Source organism: Pomacea canaliculata, linkage group LG5, assembly GCF_003073045.1.
Source record: "Pomacea canaliculata isolate SZHN2017 linkage group LG5, ASM307304v1, whole genome shotgun sequence".
NCBI lineage: Eukaryota > Metazoa > Mollusca > Gastropoda > Architaenioglossa > Ampullariidae > Pomacea > Pomacea canaliculata.
This window is the reverse complement of record NC_037594.1, coordinates 15,202,466-15,219,881: the sequence shown is the minus strand read 5'-3', so window position 1 is coordinate 15,219,881 and position 17,416 is coordinate 15,202,466. Positions and strand designations below refer to the sequence as shown.

Genomic DNA, 17,416 nt, shown 5'->3' with positions numbered 1-17,416 from the left:
GGTGAAAGGTGGTTCGAGATCGAGGTTTGGCTAGTGATGTCACAGACATTACGACATTTACAACTCTGCATGCTTTAAATAGAATTTTCTGTTGCTGCAGTGATGAAACAGCTGTGAATTCCAAGATGACACGATGGTCCTGAGCTGGGATACTGTCCGGATCCGCAGTGCATACCTGTGAACACCAGAGGTTCCGGTGTACAAGTGTCATTAAACGCTGTTTATTGTCGTCTTGTCGCATCCTACAGGAGGAAACAATTTCATTAGTTCGTGTGAGGAAAGTAACACAGGCATTACTCTACTCCCAGACAAGCAGAAAACATTATTTTCCTCCCCATCCTCGTCCAGCCAAGCACGTGCAAGTATGTCTGACAACGGGAGTCCAGACAGCAAGTCGTCGCCACCGCCTGTTCAACCCCCAAAGCCCTCCTTCTCTATCAGTAGCATCCTGGGTCCCAAGCACGACAGTGCGGATACCGAGCGACCGGACTCAGGCAGCGATGGAGAGACAGAGGATGGCCCGCCGGAAGTGACGCGCAGCCGGGATGCCGTGGTCTTCAGCCTCGCCGACATCTACTCTAAGTTTCACGTGTACCCGGACACCCGCCTAGCGGCTCGTGCCTTCAGCCAGTGGTACCCGTGGTACCCGAGCCTCTTGCACTCCGCGCTTGACTACCCAGGTAGGGACACCTCCTTCACCCTCTCTCCCACCCTCCCCCAACACGCTTGTCTATCTAAACAGCTTAGCTTACACGCTGAGGAACTTGCCAGACTGATTGTCTGTTCCTACCCTTGACCTACCAATTAAAAATGTCCTGAACGTGTTTTTTTATTTGTTTGCTTTTTGTTTGTTTTAGTGCTTGTGCGATTTATCAAATATGCACAGGTAGTTCAGTTTTCAGTGTGCATGTCACTATTTTGTGTTCAGAATGCCGCACGGTGCTTATGTCCCAGCAAGGAAAATATCGTTCCTTTAATTTGGGAGGTGGGGGAAATAGATAAGGGGAGAAGGAAGGAGAGATATAGCGTGGGAAGATATGGAGAATAAAACGACCATACTTATACTTTGTATGCATTCCTCTGTAGGTTACCTACACATAGAAGCAATGTTTCATGGAGTGCTTAAAGTTGCACTGTTTTTCTGAAGTGCAACATTTTTGGTCTATATTTATATTCTGTTTTCAAATGTTTTAAGAATGTATGCTTAATTTTTATTACTATTTTTCTAGACGACAGAAACTTGATGCGAGGTGACTGGTCTCAGTGTATGATTGTAAACACTCATGGCTTATATATATATATGAAGGGCTCCATGAGCACAGACATTTGTGCACAATAAAATTCACGTGTAATGACTGAAGAGATGGCACTGAAGGACGAGAAGTTAGAAATAGAGAAAAGAAAAGCAGCAGACATCTCTTTCATTCTTTTTTTTTCCATTCCTCATCAGAACAGGCACCAGTGCTCATCGGATTAATAGTTCTAGCAGCCCCTTGCTCGTATCTGACATATAGATAGATATTTATACATGTTCATATTTTGTATTATAAATAAATAAAATGTTTTCATTCCTTTTCACAGGCAACAAATCGCCTATCTACAGATTAGATTAGTAAGCAAGAGGACTGAGTCAGTGTTACTTAACAATAATTGCGCAGTTTTTAAAAATACAAAATTATCCCCGTGTAAAGGAGATGTGTTTATCATTCTTAAAACTGATGGTAACATTGTGATAGTAATGCCTTAGTGCTATAATAACACTATAACAATAGTAAAATTAATCATCATAGAGAAACATACACATCATAGTAAATTTTAAAAAAAACATTAGAGATTAAGACTAAACTGGGAGAAAGCAAAATAAATAAATAACTGTTGGATGCCAGCATCAAGATGAAGTGAACAGTTGTCTAAACAGCCCAAAAAGCAGGCATTCTGGGCGGGATGGGGAGGAGGAAGAGAACAGTCAAAGTGTAGTGAGAAGGGGGGAGGGGACCCCTTCATACTGCTGGGAGAATCTATGGTTTATAGTTTACTTGCTTTTCTTCTAGTAAAGTACATGTCAGCCGGGTGCGACACACGTATATAAATGATATACAAACTGTCAGGTGTTCTTATTTTATGCAGGCACTCTTTAGCTGTTTGTCACTCTTTCTCTCTCACACACACACACACATGCACACCTATAACTATAATAAGTATATTTAGACTAACAAAGCAAACACAAATGCTTTATTTTTGCAACTAGGCGGTTATTATATTTTACATCTTACAGGTGACATGATGGTCTGCAAGCAGAAATACTTCCCTAACCTACAGGGTGTCACACCAACTACACGAGCAAAGCATCCAAAGAATTTTTTTTTCAATCCTAGACGCCACTTTTGTGAAAATGTTTTTGGTGGCTTCCGGTAGAAATGTTACCTAAAAGTTATGAACAAAATCACAATTGATTGATTGAGAGTAATATCTTTATAATCATGTAACTTAACCTTATAACACGAATCGCCCACACCTCCCCACCAAATCAATCAATCAACCAATCAATTCCTCTCTGTAATCTGTATTTTACTGTTTAAAGCTCGTTAGACTACACAGTTTGAGGTTTGTTTGGGATTTTTTTTCTTTTTTTTTTTTGGGGGGGGGGGGGGGACGGGAGGTAAGCAATGCTGTTTATTATCTGACACTCTTACAATCGTAATTTCCTTCCATTTGTCACTCCCTCTAGCCGTATCTTTTATCTGATTGCCCTGCGCCTAATTTTCTCGTCAAGTACAGTCGATGCCTCTCAACAAGTGTGCTAACTGTGTACACAGAGAAAACAGTTAACGATTATTCATTACCTTATAAGCGCCTTCCCTCGATGAACTGTTAAGCCTTCATCAAAGACTCCACGCAATCGAAGAAGGAAGAAAGAGATGATGAGTGAGAATGTGAGAAAATGATGAATGTGAAAAAAGTAAGCTGTTATTTTTCTGTTAAGACTGTTCTTTTTTTTCTTTTTTTTTTTTTAAACACTTAGTTGTTGTTCCATGTTACTTTCGATAGCTTCCTGTTCTATCGGCGGAATTGTGTACATGAGTATTCAGCAACACATGGGTGTGTCATGTTATTATTTCTTTATTTGTATCTTCGGATTGCACTTCAATTTTTAGTTGCTCACTGCTAAACAGAGTTAGATCAGATATCCCTTTTTCCCTGCTTTCGGAGTCAAGACAAATATTAAGATTTCTACATTTCTTCCTTACAATTAACAGTTACGTTCTAAAAAAATGTTGAAAGATTAAATGACCCTTGCCTTTCGTCCTTTTTCTGACTGCCATCATAAAATGTTGTTTATGTTATTTTGTAACAGGGAATTCACATAATTATTTATATTTTCTTATTATTTATTTGAAATTTATGTTTTATTTTCATCTTAAGGGGGGAATGGGGAATGTTGCTTTCATGGAATAGGGATAAAACAGTTATTCGAGCCTTCACTTTTCATTGTTCTCTTCACCCTAATGTCTATAATATAAATAATATATATACTAAATAATTTTACACGCCAAGCGTGTTTGCGTGTGCTCGCGTGCGTGTATGCGCGAGAACATTTGTAGGTATGTTCACGGTGCATGCAGATGAATAAATTTGTATCGCAATGCTCATAATTATGATAATATCTAGCATTAGTCTTAACAATTATGTTTAAGATTGTTTTTATTAAAATATGGTGAAGTATTTAAGATATTCTCAGAAATATACTAAGAACATCTTTTATTAGAATGGTTGGAGTCACAGGAAACACGTCTTAGAGATGGCAGTGATTTTTTAAAGTCATTGACAGACGAGAGAACAATGCCGAATTAACTTTTTAAAATATTATGTTTTAACACTTAAAAGTTTAAGCTTCTGGTGATGGTGATGATGACGGCGAGGGAAATAAAGAAACTATTATAAAGTTAAAATTAAAATACAGCTTAACAGGTTGGTGAAAAAATAAATTATTTCAACACACTTTGATCATGTACGTTCGCTCATTCGCTCATTCGCTCCCGCGTACTACACACACACACACAAAGTAGACACTTTTAATTGAATAATATGATACTCGAACGTGCATCTACCAAATAAAAAAAGAATCAAGGTCTGTGAATACTCTGGATAAGACATTGAAGTGTGTGATCACAGGCCTACCTTAACCTTTCTCATGAAATTTCTACCTGCACGATAATCGTAGGTAAAGACCTTTGCTGTACGACTGTAGTCCGTTGACCTCATTTTAAACAACTCCATAAAGCCACTGCCCCCTACATGCCTTCTTCTATTTTCGAAAGCTTCGACAGCAAGCTTTAGTTTGGATTCAATTTACTGCCCAAGAAAAAAATTCCAGAGGGTAAAAACATTGAAGTTCATGCAGGACACCCTGCCACATAAAAAGGTATACACAAGACATAAGTTTATGATACATGGCTGTTAACCTGTCGTTACACTGAATTATTTAAATTTGTAAGCATGTATATTTACAATCCTCCCCAACGCCAGAAGGGTGATAACCTGAGGAATACAGTTTTATAAATTTTCTGCAAGTAATATTATTATCTTCGTGTTGTTTAAAAGCCGAGTGTTGTTTCACCGAGCTACCAAGACTAAAACAGTCGCCGGTCTCTTTATCTCTCTATTCTTCATTTTCTCCCTCAGCGGTTTTGGTCAGTCGGGACTTTATCATTTATCAGACGTGTATCACTTGCAAGTTCCATCATCACTCCGACTTCTCTAATTAACTGCCCCGTGATGAGGCTACTTCGCGAAACAAGTGGAGTCCGGATCTAGTCACAGCTGGGCCAAGGGCGCGGAGAGGAAGCGGATAGCCTCCAAGGGCCGACTGGACGGTCAGTCAGTCGATGTGGCCGCGACTGCTGCAGTGCCGTGCTGCCGGTGCTGGGGGAATAGCCAGGCGACGCTGTCGCTGGACGATGCTGCCAGCAGACCGCTACCGGCGTCTGAGGCCGGGCCCGACAACACGTCAATCAAAGTCCTGAGGGGCGGGCTCATCGATCGCCACGCTCGGTCCACAAGTCCACAGCTGAGCAGCGCTCACTCTCTCTCTCTCTCTCTCCATCCCTCTCTCCCCTCGTGATGCTGGTCTGTCCGCATCTGGTTCTCCTCTGCCAATTTCTTTGTCATACTCGCGCGTTGCGGCGCCAGAGAATAAGTACAATTATCCTGTCTTTTATTACAATTTGCCTCAACCCAGAATCGATATGGCGAAGCCTGTGAATACAGGTACCTTGCTTTTTTTATACCCCATCAGCTGATATTTATCTCTAGGTTATGTATATCTCAATAAGATGATGTGCAAGTACGAACGCGGAAATTGCGAGGAGCTAGCCACGGGCATAGTTAGGTAAATGAATTTGCTGTAATGTTTAGGGCGGGAGGGGTATCGTAAAAATATTCGTTTCTTAAGTAAAATAAGAGAAGACGCAATATGGATTTTAGCATCATTGTAACTAAGGACATGTAAAGTTAAGAACGCACTATTTTTAGTAACTGTTCTAAAGTTTCTTGATCCCCTTTCTGATTCTCGTACCACTGCTATTTTTCTCGAGTATCAATCCTTTTAACTAATATGTAACGATGAGATATGAGTGTGTTGAGTAAGGGATAAAGCAGTCCTATATTTCTTCCATCATGGCAGTCACACTGTGTTACCAAGCAATTTTTGCTTCAGCTGAACAGAGGCCAGGAAGTGCGGGAAATAGACGGGGAGGAGGGGATGGGAGAAATAAATTTGACAAATTACAGGAAAAGCTTTCAATCTTCATTGTACTATAAAGTTGCTTTAGCATTCAGGACATGTGAGTAAATAATACCTTTAAAGCTTTGTGTAATTATAAACAGTTATACTTTAATGTACTTCAGCTAAAAATAAATCTCGATATTAATACATAATGCAAGGATACGGAGTATACTTTTTTGACATGCAATATTTTCTCGACTTTTAAATTTTTCAGGCCTTTACTGCTTTCCTTCCGGCCCATCCCACCCTGCCCCCAGTTTAAAAAAGATCAACAAACAAACAAACAAACAAACAAACAAACAACCAAACAAACAAACAAACAAACAAACAAACAAAACATTATAGCAGCTATCCTTTTCCAGAATGTAAATATTAATTTTTAAAGTGCACTGACAAGGATTATCTACGATCTGGTGTCTTTTATTACTTCCCATCTGATAGGGGTACAATCAACAGAAAGAGAGAGAGAGAGGAAGGCTGGTTGGGTGGAAAGAGGGATTCTAGTCAAGAAGGTTTTTTTAAAAAAAAATTGTCGTGATTATCTGGGCGCCTCGGGAAACTCAGAAAGAAAGAATGTAAATAATGCTATTAGACAGGGAAAAAAGTATCCAATCCTTTAAAGTGCCGAAGATTCATTGTAACGAGCGAACGGCTAATTTTTTGGTTTATTTTATGATCTTGCCAACTCCCCACCAATTAAATGTCCGAACTCTTCTGTGCCAGGCCTCAACTTCCAGACGCGGAATCTTAGAAGACATTACACATGTTGGAGGCAAGAAGCGGGTGCTTTGCTAAGTGCGTTCTTGGGCTTAGAGCCCTCAATTTTCCGCCTTTCCTCATCTGAAGATTTTATTGAAAAAGGAATATCTAAGAGCACGCCTGGCAGAGAAGAAAGACAAGATTCAATTTCAATTAAAGGATTCCCTCGCTCTGTTGTGTGCATGGACGGTAACAACGAAATGATGTTCTATTGATTTAGTGTTTAATATTAAATAATAAGACGAGATGATGTGCATTTAGAGTGTTGTACACAAGCAGGGGTGGTGCAGCAAGTGGGGTATGTTTTCTGAGTCAGATGAACTTACCAGGTAGTCAACAGCCTTAACGAATATCTGTGCAAACCGTACAAAGTTCTCTTATCATTTGTCGATAATTTGTGGCAAAAGAGATTTACCTTCGCATGTTGAAATGGCAAGTACACAGTTCACCAAACCTCCCCTACAATAAAATATAACAAATAAAGCGGACACACACACAGAGGTGATTTTTTTTCTTCGTGTGAGATTAAATTTCCAACATTCTACATTCTCAGCTTCATTTAATGGGCAACCAATTAAAAGCAAACAAATTAAGACTTCCTTTAATGTATTAAAAAGTCTCCCACACATTCAACACTTTAGGTCTGCCACAAAACCTCAAGCGCATAACGGTACAATCAAATCTACCCAAGGAATCCAAGTAAGCATACAAACTAATTAACTAGTCACTTTAATCAACTGCCGGTTACCAATACCAGTTAACCTCAGCCTATTAGAACCACAACATACGTTCTTCTCTCTCACACACACACAAACAAATTAGCAGGGTTTTTTCTTCCAAAATAAAAGGGAGCTAAATAAACACTTGGTTTTTTACTTTTGTCCAGTCATCGAGGCCACTCTTCACTTATTAGTGAGGCAATCCCAAACTATAGGGTGTAATAAAAGAGAGCTCAACGCGAACCTCTTTTGTGTTTGTTTTTGTGAACGCTTTTGTTTTGTTCCACCATGGGATACAAACCTCTATTTCACCCCACTGTATACTATCGTATGAACAGAAACTTAGAGGCTATAACACATGTTCAAAGCCAAACTATACCATCAGCAGGGGTGGCCGTCACCCGTGATAACAACATAGTGTTCAAACTACAACTTAAAAACATATGTGCAGGTCTGCTCTCTTCATTTTCTCGAGAAATAACTGATAGCTTAACGTTCATAGTTGCTCCACATAGTTTAGCAAAGAGCAAAGCAAACAAAAGAAGAATGAAGATCAATCTAAGTGGATTTACCCTGGTGCCAGAAGGAACGACAACTGGTTTTTCCCCTTGAGCGTTACATAATCTTTCAGAAACGTCGAGATTAGACTCTGAGATGAACGCGACACCAGACAATTATAAGCAATTCAATCACCAATGTGTATATTATATTGCAAGGGAGCAATTTTGAAAATCGGGGCTATTATTTTTCCAAGCTGAACTTCTGAGATGCTTGACGAGCTCTGTCGTGTGACGTAAGCGCGAGAGAAACAAATCATTATTATAAAGATGTTGTCTGCTTCTGATTGGCATTGTTTCTTGCCTTCGACATTTTCGCTGCGTCTAATTGGTCCTGATTACTCTGCAACGGTCTCTCCCTATCATTAACCCTTTCTATGACAATGGTTGTTCTTCTGTTCGGGCTTTCAGTTTTAGTATGTTCCACCCAATAAATTCTCCCTCCACAGCTATCGTCTGTTTTCGAGCAAAGAGGATTTCCACCGCCTCCGCCCCCACCCCTCTAACGACTCGCACTCTAAATAATTTAGCGAATTATTTTCGGTTGGACATCCTTAGTGTTTGGTATGAATGATCGGGTGTTTCAAAGCAAGGAAAATTGTAGAAACATCTCGTGTCATTTAAGTCCCTTACATTCTTACTGCCATCGCGCGATGTCCACCAAAAGTCGCAAGGCGGTCATTTCATATTTTATATTATTCTGTGAAATATGTTGTCTTCTACAGCAAGTTAGTTAAAATACAATTTATTTCTTGCAAATGTACCTTCACTTTGCTGGCAGTAAAATTTCGTCAGAGATAGAAAATATTTAAAAAATGATTACGGTTGTGAAGAAGTACTGAAGACTGATTTAAGAAATGTTGGCGTTTAGATAAAAAATTCATAAAGGACTTTGAAAGATAAACAACATAATTTACGCCTTCATTTATCAGTTATGACTTCAATAAATCAAACAACACACGGAATAAAGACTTTGAGACTAATAATACTAAACTAAAGATTACAGAATTATAAAGCAATAAACTTCTTTTAATAAAAGGCTCGGTTACCTTTAAGACTATTGTTTCAAGTATACTTGATACTTCCTGCAGTCTAAAAATAGCTCCTTATATCTTCATACAAAAACATGATTTTTATATTCTTTGGAAAAGGTTAAGTTCGAATTGTGAGGCATTTTACAAATTTCCTCAATTTAATATATTCTGCAAACAAAGAGCAATGTTACGAGCATTTAATCTTCATATCATGTTGACAGTTTGTGAGTCAGCGAATTAAGCACCAAAAAGTTAAAGAGGGAGGGAGTCAATACATCAGCTACTTTCATCTACTTTAGAATGGCGGCTACATCAGCAGCCAGGTATTGTCACATTTCACTGCCAAGGTAGCAATTATTTCGTCAGTTTGCTGCTGATGTTGTTGTTGTCGGTTTTTTTTCTTCTCCTTTTTCATTGTTTTCTGCACGAAACTTCACAAGACATGGGTGCGGCTAATCGGCTGATGACTGGATTCAGTCGTGTCAGACTTCGTTTTGGGACAAGGGTGGAGGAAGTGAAGAAGTGGATAATAAGCAACAGCGTTGTTGTTGTGAGAGCGGGGCTGGGGTCGGGGTGGGCGAAAAGAAAGTGCAAATGGAAATAAGAAACGGGTTTAAAAAATGGCTTGTCGAAGGATGAGACAAGGGTTGGGTGTGTGAGTTTATGCTAGTAGAGTCAGATAAGCTTGCAGGAGGATGAGACAAGGTTTTGGTTGGTTGGAAAGGTTTACGCCTATAAAGTCAGACCAACTTCCTTGTTTTTAACATGTTTTTGACATTAATTTCATAGAGGGCATAGGTCAGTAGGTTGTTTTTCTTGGTGCCCACTTCCGCCACCCCTCCCACGGATGAAAATAAACGTTTGAGTCTCAAAAGCAAAGCTTCGATAAAGGATTGATGACAACACAAAGATTACATCTTATATATACAGAAGGGACCGATGACTCTGCCGACGAACCAATGAATAAGTATCTGCCATTCTTTGAGGGTTTGTGTGAACACGTCTAATTCCTGGCTGTCAAAGATCAGTTGGAGCTATGAATCTGCAACCACATCGAGTTGTTGAAGGAAAGAATACTGTCATAAGAAAGATTTGTAAATCGGGAGATCCAGGGTTCTCTTTTTCCCCCTGCAGCTATACTTTGAAATATGCTTTTTCAAAAGCGCCATCGATCGATGGAGAACGTAACAACGGCAGGACTCGTCCTTCTTAATTTGCAGGATAGCGCAAGCACTCAACTTCTTCATCAGACTCAATCTTTTCGTTGACTGAACAAGCACCATGAGAAGGCTTCAGCCGCTTAATTTCTTAGCCGCCACGTGTCTTAGCTGCTGTCTGTCAACAGCATTGATTTCATCCTCTCGCCTTGATTACTTCCTGTGCGGGAGTGGGGTCGGTTACCGTCTCATGAAAATGCTTCACGAAATGACCTGGCGAGGGTGCGCCCGCTTGAATAGAAGAGCTCTAGACCAATTACTAAATTTAAATTTTCAATTTCTAATGTTTTACTTTCTTATTTTAAACACATTTCAATTTTAAATCTACACGTAATCAATTTTATAGACAACGTATATAACACAGTTTAATAAATTTTTTGAAAAAAACTAAAATTGTTTTAAATAAGATAAAACTGTTGAAGCCAGATTTTTTGTTCCCTTCAGCACAAGTTTTGTATGTTCTTTTGCAACGCATCTAAATGGGATAAAAGCGATTTTTGGAAAAAAGTTTCTAAATTTGCTTGCTTAGAGAAGTCATGTTCCACAAGCATGTTTTGCAACTATCCCCTCGGTGTTTCTGGGAGCAAAGGAAAACCCGAAGCAAGAAAAAAAAAAGCCACAAGAAAGAAACCCATAATTCATCTGACCATGAGAAACTGCAGGTTTTCTAATTGAAATGTGTAAGACAGAACATCAGCATCAGAGATTCATGATTCAGTGTCAGAGACTTTTTTAATGGACGAATTTTTTCCCTTTCTTGCAAATTTGGGTTGAAATGCATTTTTAATGCATATTATACCAGCAAATCTGTCAGCTCTGTCTCTGTCCTGCCCCTTCCCATCTCTTTCTCACTCACCCCTTCCATCTCTGTCTCACTGTTTACTTATCCTGCCTTTTCTATTTTGGTCAGTTTGGTCAGAGGCTAGGATGAACGAGCGTGTGAACGTTGAAAAACAATCAAGTAGCAACCAAGTGTCAAATATATTAAACTAGATTAATTAAAGTAATTAAATGACTAACTGCACTGGACTTACAAAGCTTCTTTGATCTCCCACCGTTGTTGCCAACATAGGAATTTGTGCGGCGGTAGTTGACCTTCGCTCCTTCTCCTCTCTCCTTTTGTTTCTCTCTCCTGCCTGGAAACCCCAAGAGTTTCGTCCCTTTGTCTTTCCCTATTCCGGCTCCCTGTCGTCATATCATCTGACAGGTTCTAACTAACCGGCGACATCAAGGCCGCGTGAAGACATGTGACACTGTCTTGCTCACTCCACGCGTGCTCAAAACTGTCATTCATAGAACATCGCAGTGGAGGTTGGGGAGACAACCTGCAGAGGACAATGGTGTTGGTCACTGTCGATCATCCTATATATATTCAAATATAGGGTTTCATTTACTGACCAGCAGTTGCTAGCCAAAGCGACAATTTTATTGAAAAAGCAAGCGATCGGTTTAAGATTTTGTGAATCGCTTAAGACAGCAGACAAAGCAAAACAAAACAAACAAACAAACAAACAAAACAACAACAGCAAACAAACAACAAAAACAAAACCAAAGGCTGCACATCCACTTTTCGCTTTACGTGACCTGAAATAAATCTCTTTAAATCTACCAGCATGCAACTTAGTCTAAAAACTATTTTTTAAAAATATATCCACACACACACAATGAAAACAAAATTTTTCTCTTTTTTTTTTTTGTCCTTCTCTCCTTTACCATTGTCTCTCTCATTGCCGTTTACTGATGTCACGTGTATTTACATTGTTACAATATATTTCTTAATATATGTATTTGTCAATGTCAAATGTATTTACATTGTTACTATATATATATTTCTTGGAAAGTTATAACCTGTTTCGATGTGTGACTCAAAAACACGTACATCAAGTTCTCTTTTCTTGGCTTGTTTCAGTTGCCAGCACAGCCCGGCTCCGGCCTTCATCACCAAAAGCTCCGCTCACCCCTCCTTCCCCGATCAGCCCCCTCAGCGACAGCGGTCGGGCCGGAGCGGGACAAGGAGCGAGAAGATGCTGGTCCAAGCTCCCCGAAACGATGCTGTCGAGACCACCTGGACTCCGGCGACGAGGAAGGAGAGGACGGTCGTCGAGACGATGGCAGCGTGGGAGGCGCCCGCGAGGACGGCAATTCCTCCAGGGGCCAGTCCAGTGCGGCTGGCGATGACGACGATGACAAACACAAACAGCGGAAGAAGAAGACCCGCACGGTGTTCTCGCGCAGTCAGGTGTTCCAGCTGGAGTCCACGTTTGACATGAAGCGCTACCTGTCCAGCTCCGAGCGAGCGGGCCTGGCCGCATCCCTGCACCTGACCGAGACGCAGGTGAAGATCTGGTTCCAGAACCGACGCAACAAGTGGAAGCGGCAGCTGGCGGCCGAGATGGAGGCGGCCAACATGTCGCAGAGATCCCCTCACCGCATGGTGCGGGTTCCGGTCTTGTACCACGACAGCGGCGTTGCCTTTCCTTCCAGTTCCTCACGTACGGACAGGCTGCCCAGCAGTTCACCACCATTGTCCTCCTCCCTCAACCCGTTGTGCTACCCGCATCCGTATCCGCATATGTCCACCCTTCGCTCTCTCCACGGGGCCGTATGAGTTCCCATGGCGATGCCTTGATAGACATTCCGGGAAGAGGTTAGGTGCTCAAGAACGGAAGCGGCCACACGCGAGAAATAGAGAGCGAGGCTTTAAAAAGGTTGAGGTTGAGTAGTGTTGTGACAATCATTGTAAGAACATCTTAGTTGAGAAAAATGAGCAGACTGGAGGTGGGTCGAACCCCACGGCAGGCTGATAGACACACGAACGATACAATCGACCGAGGAGAGGCTCTTTGATGACAATGGCAGGGTGCTCAGACCTCGTGTGGACTGTTCCAGAAAGACTTCTCCGGAGCGCTGTGACAATCAGCTTGTTACTCGCCAAGCAGTATTATCTGCTTATACCAAAAAAAAAAAAAAAAAAGAATTGTCTTAATGTTGTGTTCAATAATTACGGTTGTTGGTGAGACTTTTCACATCGCTGGACAGATGCCCTAATTCTGCATTTCAAATGGATGCAGGACCCTTTGAAAGGTCACAAAAACAGCTAAATATACACGAGTAGTATGGCATTTGGAAACGTGTTTAAATTGTAGTTTCTAAGAACTTATTGTATTTATTGAAATTGTAAATAAAATTAACAAATCTAGGAAAAATGTACGTTAGTGGGTGGGAATAAAATAAAATAACCCCTAAGTGACTCAATCACGAAATCAGTGCAGTTATAGGTGTAGAAGAAGAAGAAGAAGAAGAAGATGATGATGATGATGATGATGATGATGATGATGATGATGATGATGATAAAGATGATAAAGATGATGATGCTAGTAATATTAATAAATCTTGCCAGTTAGTATAGCTAAACCACCGAATGTGTTCATTTTTGCCTGGAACAGTAAATGATCAAACCCATGATCATTGCAATAGAGAGCTGAAAAAATAGAAACAAACCAGAGCTGCAAAACCTTTCTTCCGACTAGCAAGAAATGTTTAAGTGATGTTAGCTGGTCTTTCAAAGATTAAGAAAAATAATACCTCATTTCATTATCAATGGAATCTAAACATACACACACCGTATGGTGTCGTTTGCTGAGTTGTTCTTTTGTTGCCTTTCCTAATGGAACACCGAGGATTATGTTGCTTTATTCTCGTCACATTGCTAAAAGATATGAACTGTTGTATTTTTCACTTTTAACTTGCAGTTCAAGAAAAGAGGGTATTGGTTCTTAAACATGTACGAAGTGTGTGTGTGTGTGATTCCCGCTATTGCTTATGTGTTTCACAAACTGGAAATAAAAAATCAAAATGTGTCGAGAAGACGTGAATGGCGCAGTCAGCTGAGCTGTCGAACTCTGGCCGTAGTTCAACTGACATAGTGTGGACCTACTTTTGTATACCTACGCACGACCTCTGCACCTCGTATGTGAAAACATTATAAGGCTGTGTTTTTATTCGTCACTGTTTACAGAGCTTTGAACAAGAATACTGAACATTACTGAATAAGTCTGAAATGTAAAGGACTATTGAAGAATGCCAATGACAACCCACGACAGGCGGTCATCAGAGCTTCGAATTACAGAATTACATCGGTTGCTGAGAACATGGAGGAAGGAGTGATTGAAAGAAAGAACTCTCTACTTTTGCATTAACATAAAAGTAGAGAAGGACTGGCGAAAGTAGGGAAGGTGTGATCAGGTTCAGCATGCGACAAAAGGACATACCAGCGTGACAGATGAAATGCTTTGAGTTCGTTTTAAAACTCCGAAAACCACAACACCTCATCAGTAGATATGTAAATCAAATTCACATCAAGTGCATGTGCTTTTTTTATTTCTTTAAAGAGCATCACTTGCTTCATTGTAATGGTTGCTTAAATGTTTCAGTGGGTTTTTTTCTTGGCAGAATCATATGCACTTTTTTGTGTGTCCCAAGTTTCTGGAAGAACTGAAGATATAGTTTTTGTTCTGCTTAGCGTTAAGGTATTGGTCGAGTCTTTTTGATCCACCTGCGTGTTCATAGCCTGATTTTGTTTTCATTTTATGAAATTGGCAATTGAGATGTATACATTCCACACGTATTCAGTGGTCTAGGCTTTAAAAGAACGTGTTAACAATATTTGTGATTGACATCACTACACGGGGCCTTTTTCCAAGTACACATTAAATAAAAGGAGTTATAAATACGAGATTCAAAGGTCCGATACACTGTTGCATTTCTTCATTTTTTTAAATTTTGCATTCATATTCATCAAATGCAAAAGATACAAGTCGCCTCATAAAACATGCTTATGTACAGCAAGCTATTATTGCATGGCTAAGTTTCTCTTCAAAGACGCTGGTTAGAACCGTGTTCAACAAAAACCACTGCGAATAACCACTGTTTATTGTCAAATAAAAAAGCAATAGCCTATTTAAAACTATGGACTAGACACCAAAGACATCGGTTTCCGATGAGCTGAGAAAGGAATATTCTCGAACCAGTCAAGATGGCAGACAAGGCGAGTTAAAGCAAATTGTCACAACTTTTGTGAATACATTCCACGTTATAGCCACCACAAATGTGTTGTTTGATACCAGAACGGAAATAAACAGATTAATTTGTACTTATTTTCACTTTTATTCGTTTGTAATATTCCAGATTTGATGATGAAATGAAAAAAATTATTTTGAAAGCAACTAGCTGAGTACTTTCATGCGGAAGTATTGTGGTACCACATTTTACTTATGTTTTACATTGTCTACAGCAGTTTGGCACTTGTGTTCCCTCACTTGACAGCTGAAGCACACATATTAAGTACATTTTGGCCAGTAACTGTTGACCAAGATCAATAAAAAAACGCTGCAGATATATACACATCATATCTTTGTGTTTTTTTGAGTGGAATTTCGTTATTACTTACTTGTGTTCATCTTCTTGTTTTCTGTCTTATTTTAAACAAAACTGTAGGCAAGAACTCTTTCAGTAATGATTAATGAATAAGCTTCATCTTACCAAAGCGTTTAATCTGGGTATCGTGTACTCTTAGCTGGATCTGTGACAGGGGATGACTGTGAATATTATCAAATAGTAGAAATTAATTTGGTTAAACCCTTTCTTATTACATCTGATTCAAGAAGTCATCATTATCATTAATGCAGTATGACAACCTACATCCCTGAGTAGTTGTGATTATGAAGTACTTCAGTTCTACAGGTACAGATACTTCCGTGATCTTGTTACAGTCGTAGGCGGTAAGGTGTTGGGCCATCACTTTTCTCGGGGCCAAGCTCTTGTGAGAGGATGCACATTTTAACTTTTAAGTCCAGACTATCAGTTCAACTCCTGCAATCTATACTCAATCTGAATTCAGTGATTTCAGTCCCTAAAAGGCAACCACCTACAAATATTACATCTTCTCCAGCCTTGGACAGTAGCTTCAAAGGACTGGGTGTGACCATTTTCTGAAAGTCTTGTGGCTGTAGACAGGCAGGTCAGTTATTAACACTGAGTTTCAATGTGCTTTTATTCCCCGTCTTCTTCCAAAAACAAGCTCCTTTCATTTGCCACCTGCTTTATATGTCCGTTAACAGGTCCAGGTGACTCAGCTACTCTGCCTTCGAGAATAGCACAGAGCACCTGAATCGTGTGATCACAGGATGCCACAGGCGACGGATACGCAGGAGGGGGGACTACCCTAGTGCTTTTGCTCATTTCTGCAGAAATTATTTCTCTGATCCCTAGAAATAAGAGAACAGGAGCTTTGATCAGCTACAGCTGTCACCAAGGTGTTCAGTCCTGCGTTACTTGATATGAGATAAAGAAACTCTCTTTGTTGGCCCGAGAATGACATCAGAGATGAGAAATTTTTTAGTCCCCTAAAGAATTAAAAAAAAAAAATTGACTGTGTTTTGCATATGTTAATGTGTGTGTGTGTGGGCATATCTCGGTGTAATTTACGGTCTATTTACCGTTAGATGCTCTAGAAACTCTCAAAAGAGACAACTCTTGAGAAAATTGTCAACGCGCACCATCTGAAAGAATATTATAAGCTTATTCCTAGTGCACCCATAATTTCACACCATATAAATATCGAACACGTCTGCAAGCTTACTTACACCCAGCATCATCCTGCAAACATTTTTACATCATAAAATTCCTGAGTATCCCGTCGTCCACTCTGCATCCATGGAGACAGACAGGGTTATCGCCGCTAAGGACCTTTCCGCATGCTGCCAAAATGTCACGTGTTCAAAGTTACCACAAAATGATTTCCATGACGATAGTGCCTCCGCCTAAACTACTAGCCACTGGGAGGCAGAGAAGTTAGTTTTCAGGACTGAGGAGGGCGGAGCGATGGAAATTTTGAATGCCAAATAGAAAAATCGATGCCTTTAGCATGAGAAAGTAAAATGCTTCTTTCTTTCTTTCTTTCTTTCTTTCTTTCTTTCTTTCTTTCTTTCTTTCTTTCTTTCTTCTTTCTTTCTTCTTTCTTTCTTTCTTTCTTTCTTTCTTCTTCAGAAAGCAAAGAGGGAAACTACTCTTTGACCAGACTTTTGCCAGACGTCGCCCTCATGCAAAGCTGTAATTTCCGAGCTTAGGAAGACAGGAGATGGCTATTACTCTTCAAACGCCAGCTATTACACAGGGACAATAAGGCACATGCGAACGAAGTCCGGTGAAATGACCGTTAAATAAATAGCTATTTGAGCAGAAATCGTCAATGTCATGTAGAGTTCACAATGTTCAGAGAGCTTCTTGATTCATAAATATAGCTGACACACTGTGATGAATTTCCCTAAATACATCAGAATATAAC

At 40.0% G+C, this 17,416-nt stretch overlaps 1 protein-coding gene across 1 annotated transcript; it reads left to right on the top strand.

Moving 5' to 3' along the window:
• The first annotated feature begins 364 nt into the window (after positions 1-364).
• LOC112564011 (homeobox protein HMX3-like) lies at positions 365-15,470 on the top strand. The gene is made up of 3 exons (XM_025238527.1): positions 365-680; positions 858-886; positions 11,981-15,470. The coding sequence occupies exons 1-3, from the start codon at positions 365-367 to the stop codon at positions 12,677-12,679; spliced, it is 1,044 nt and encodes a 347-aa protein (XP_025094312.1). The 3' UTR covers positions 12,680-15,470.
• The last annotated feature ends 1,946 nt before the right edge of the window (positions 15,471-17,416 follow it).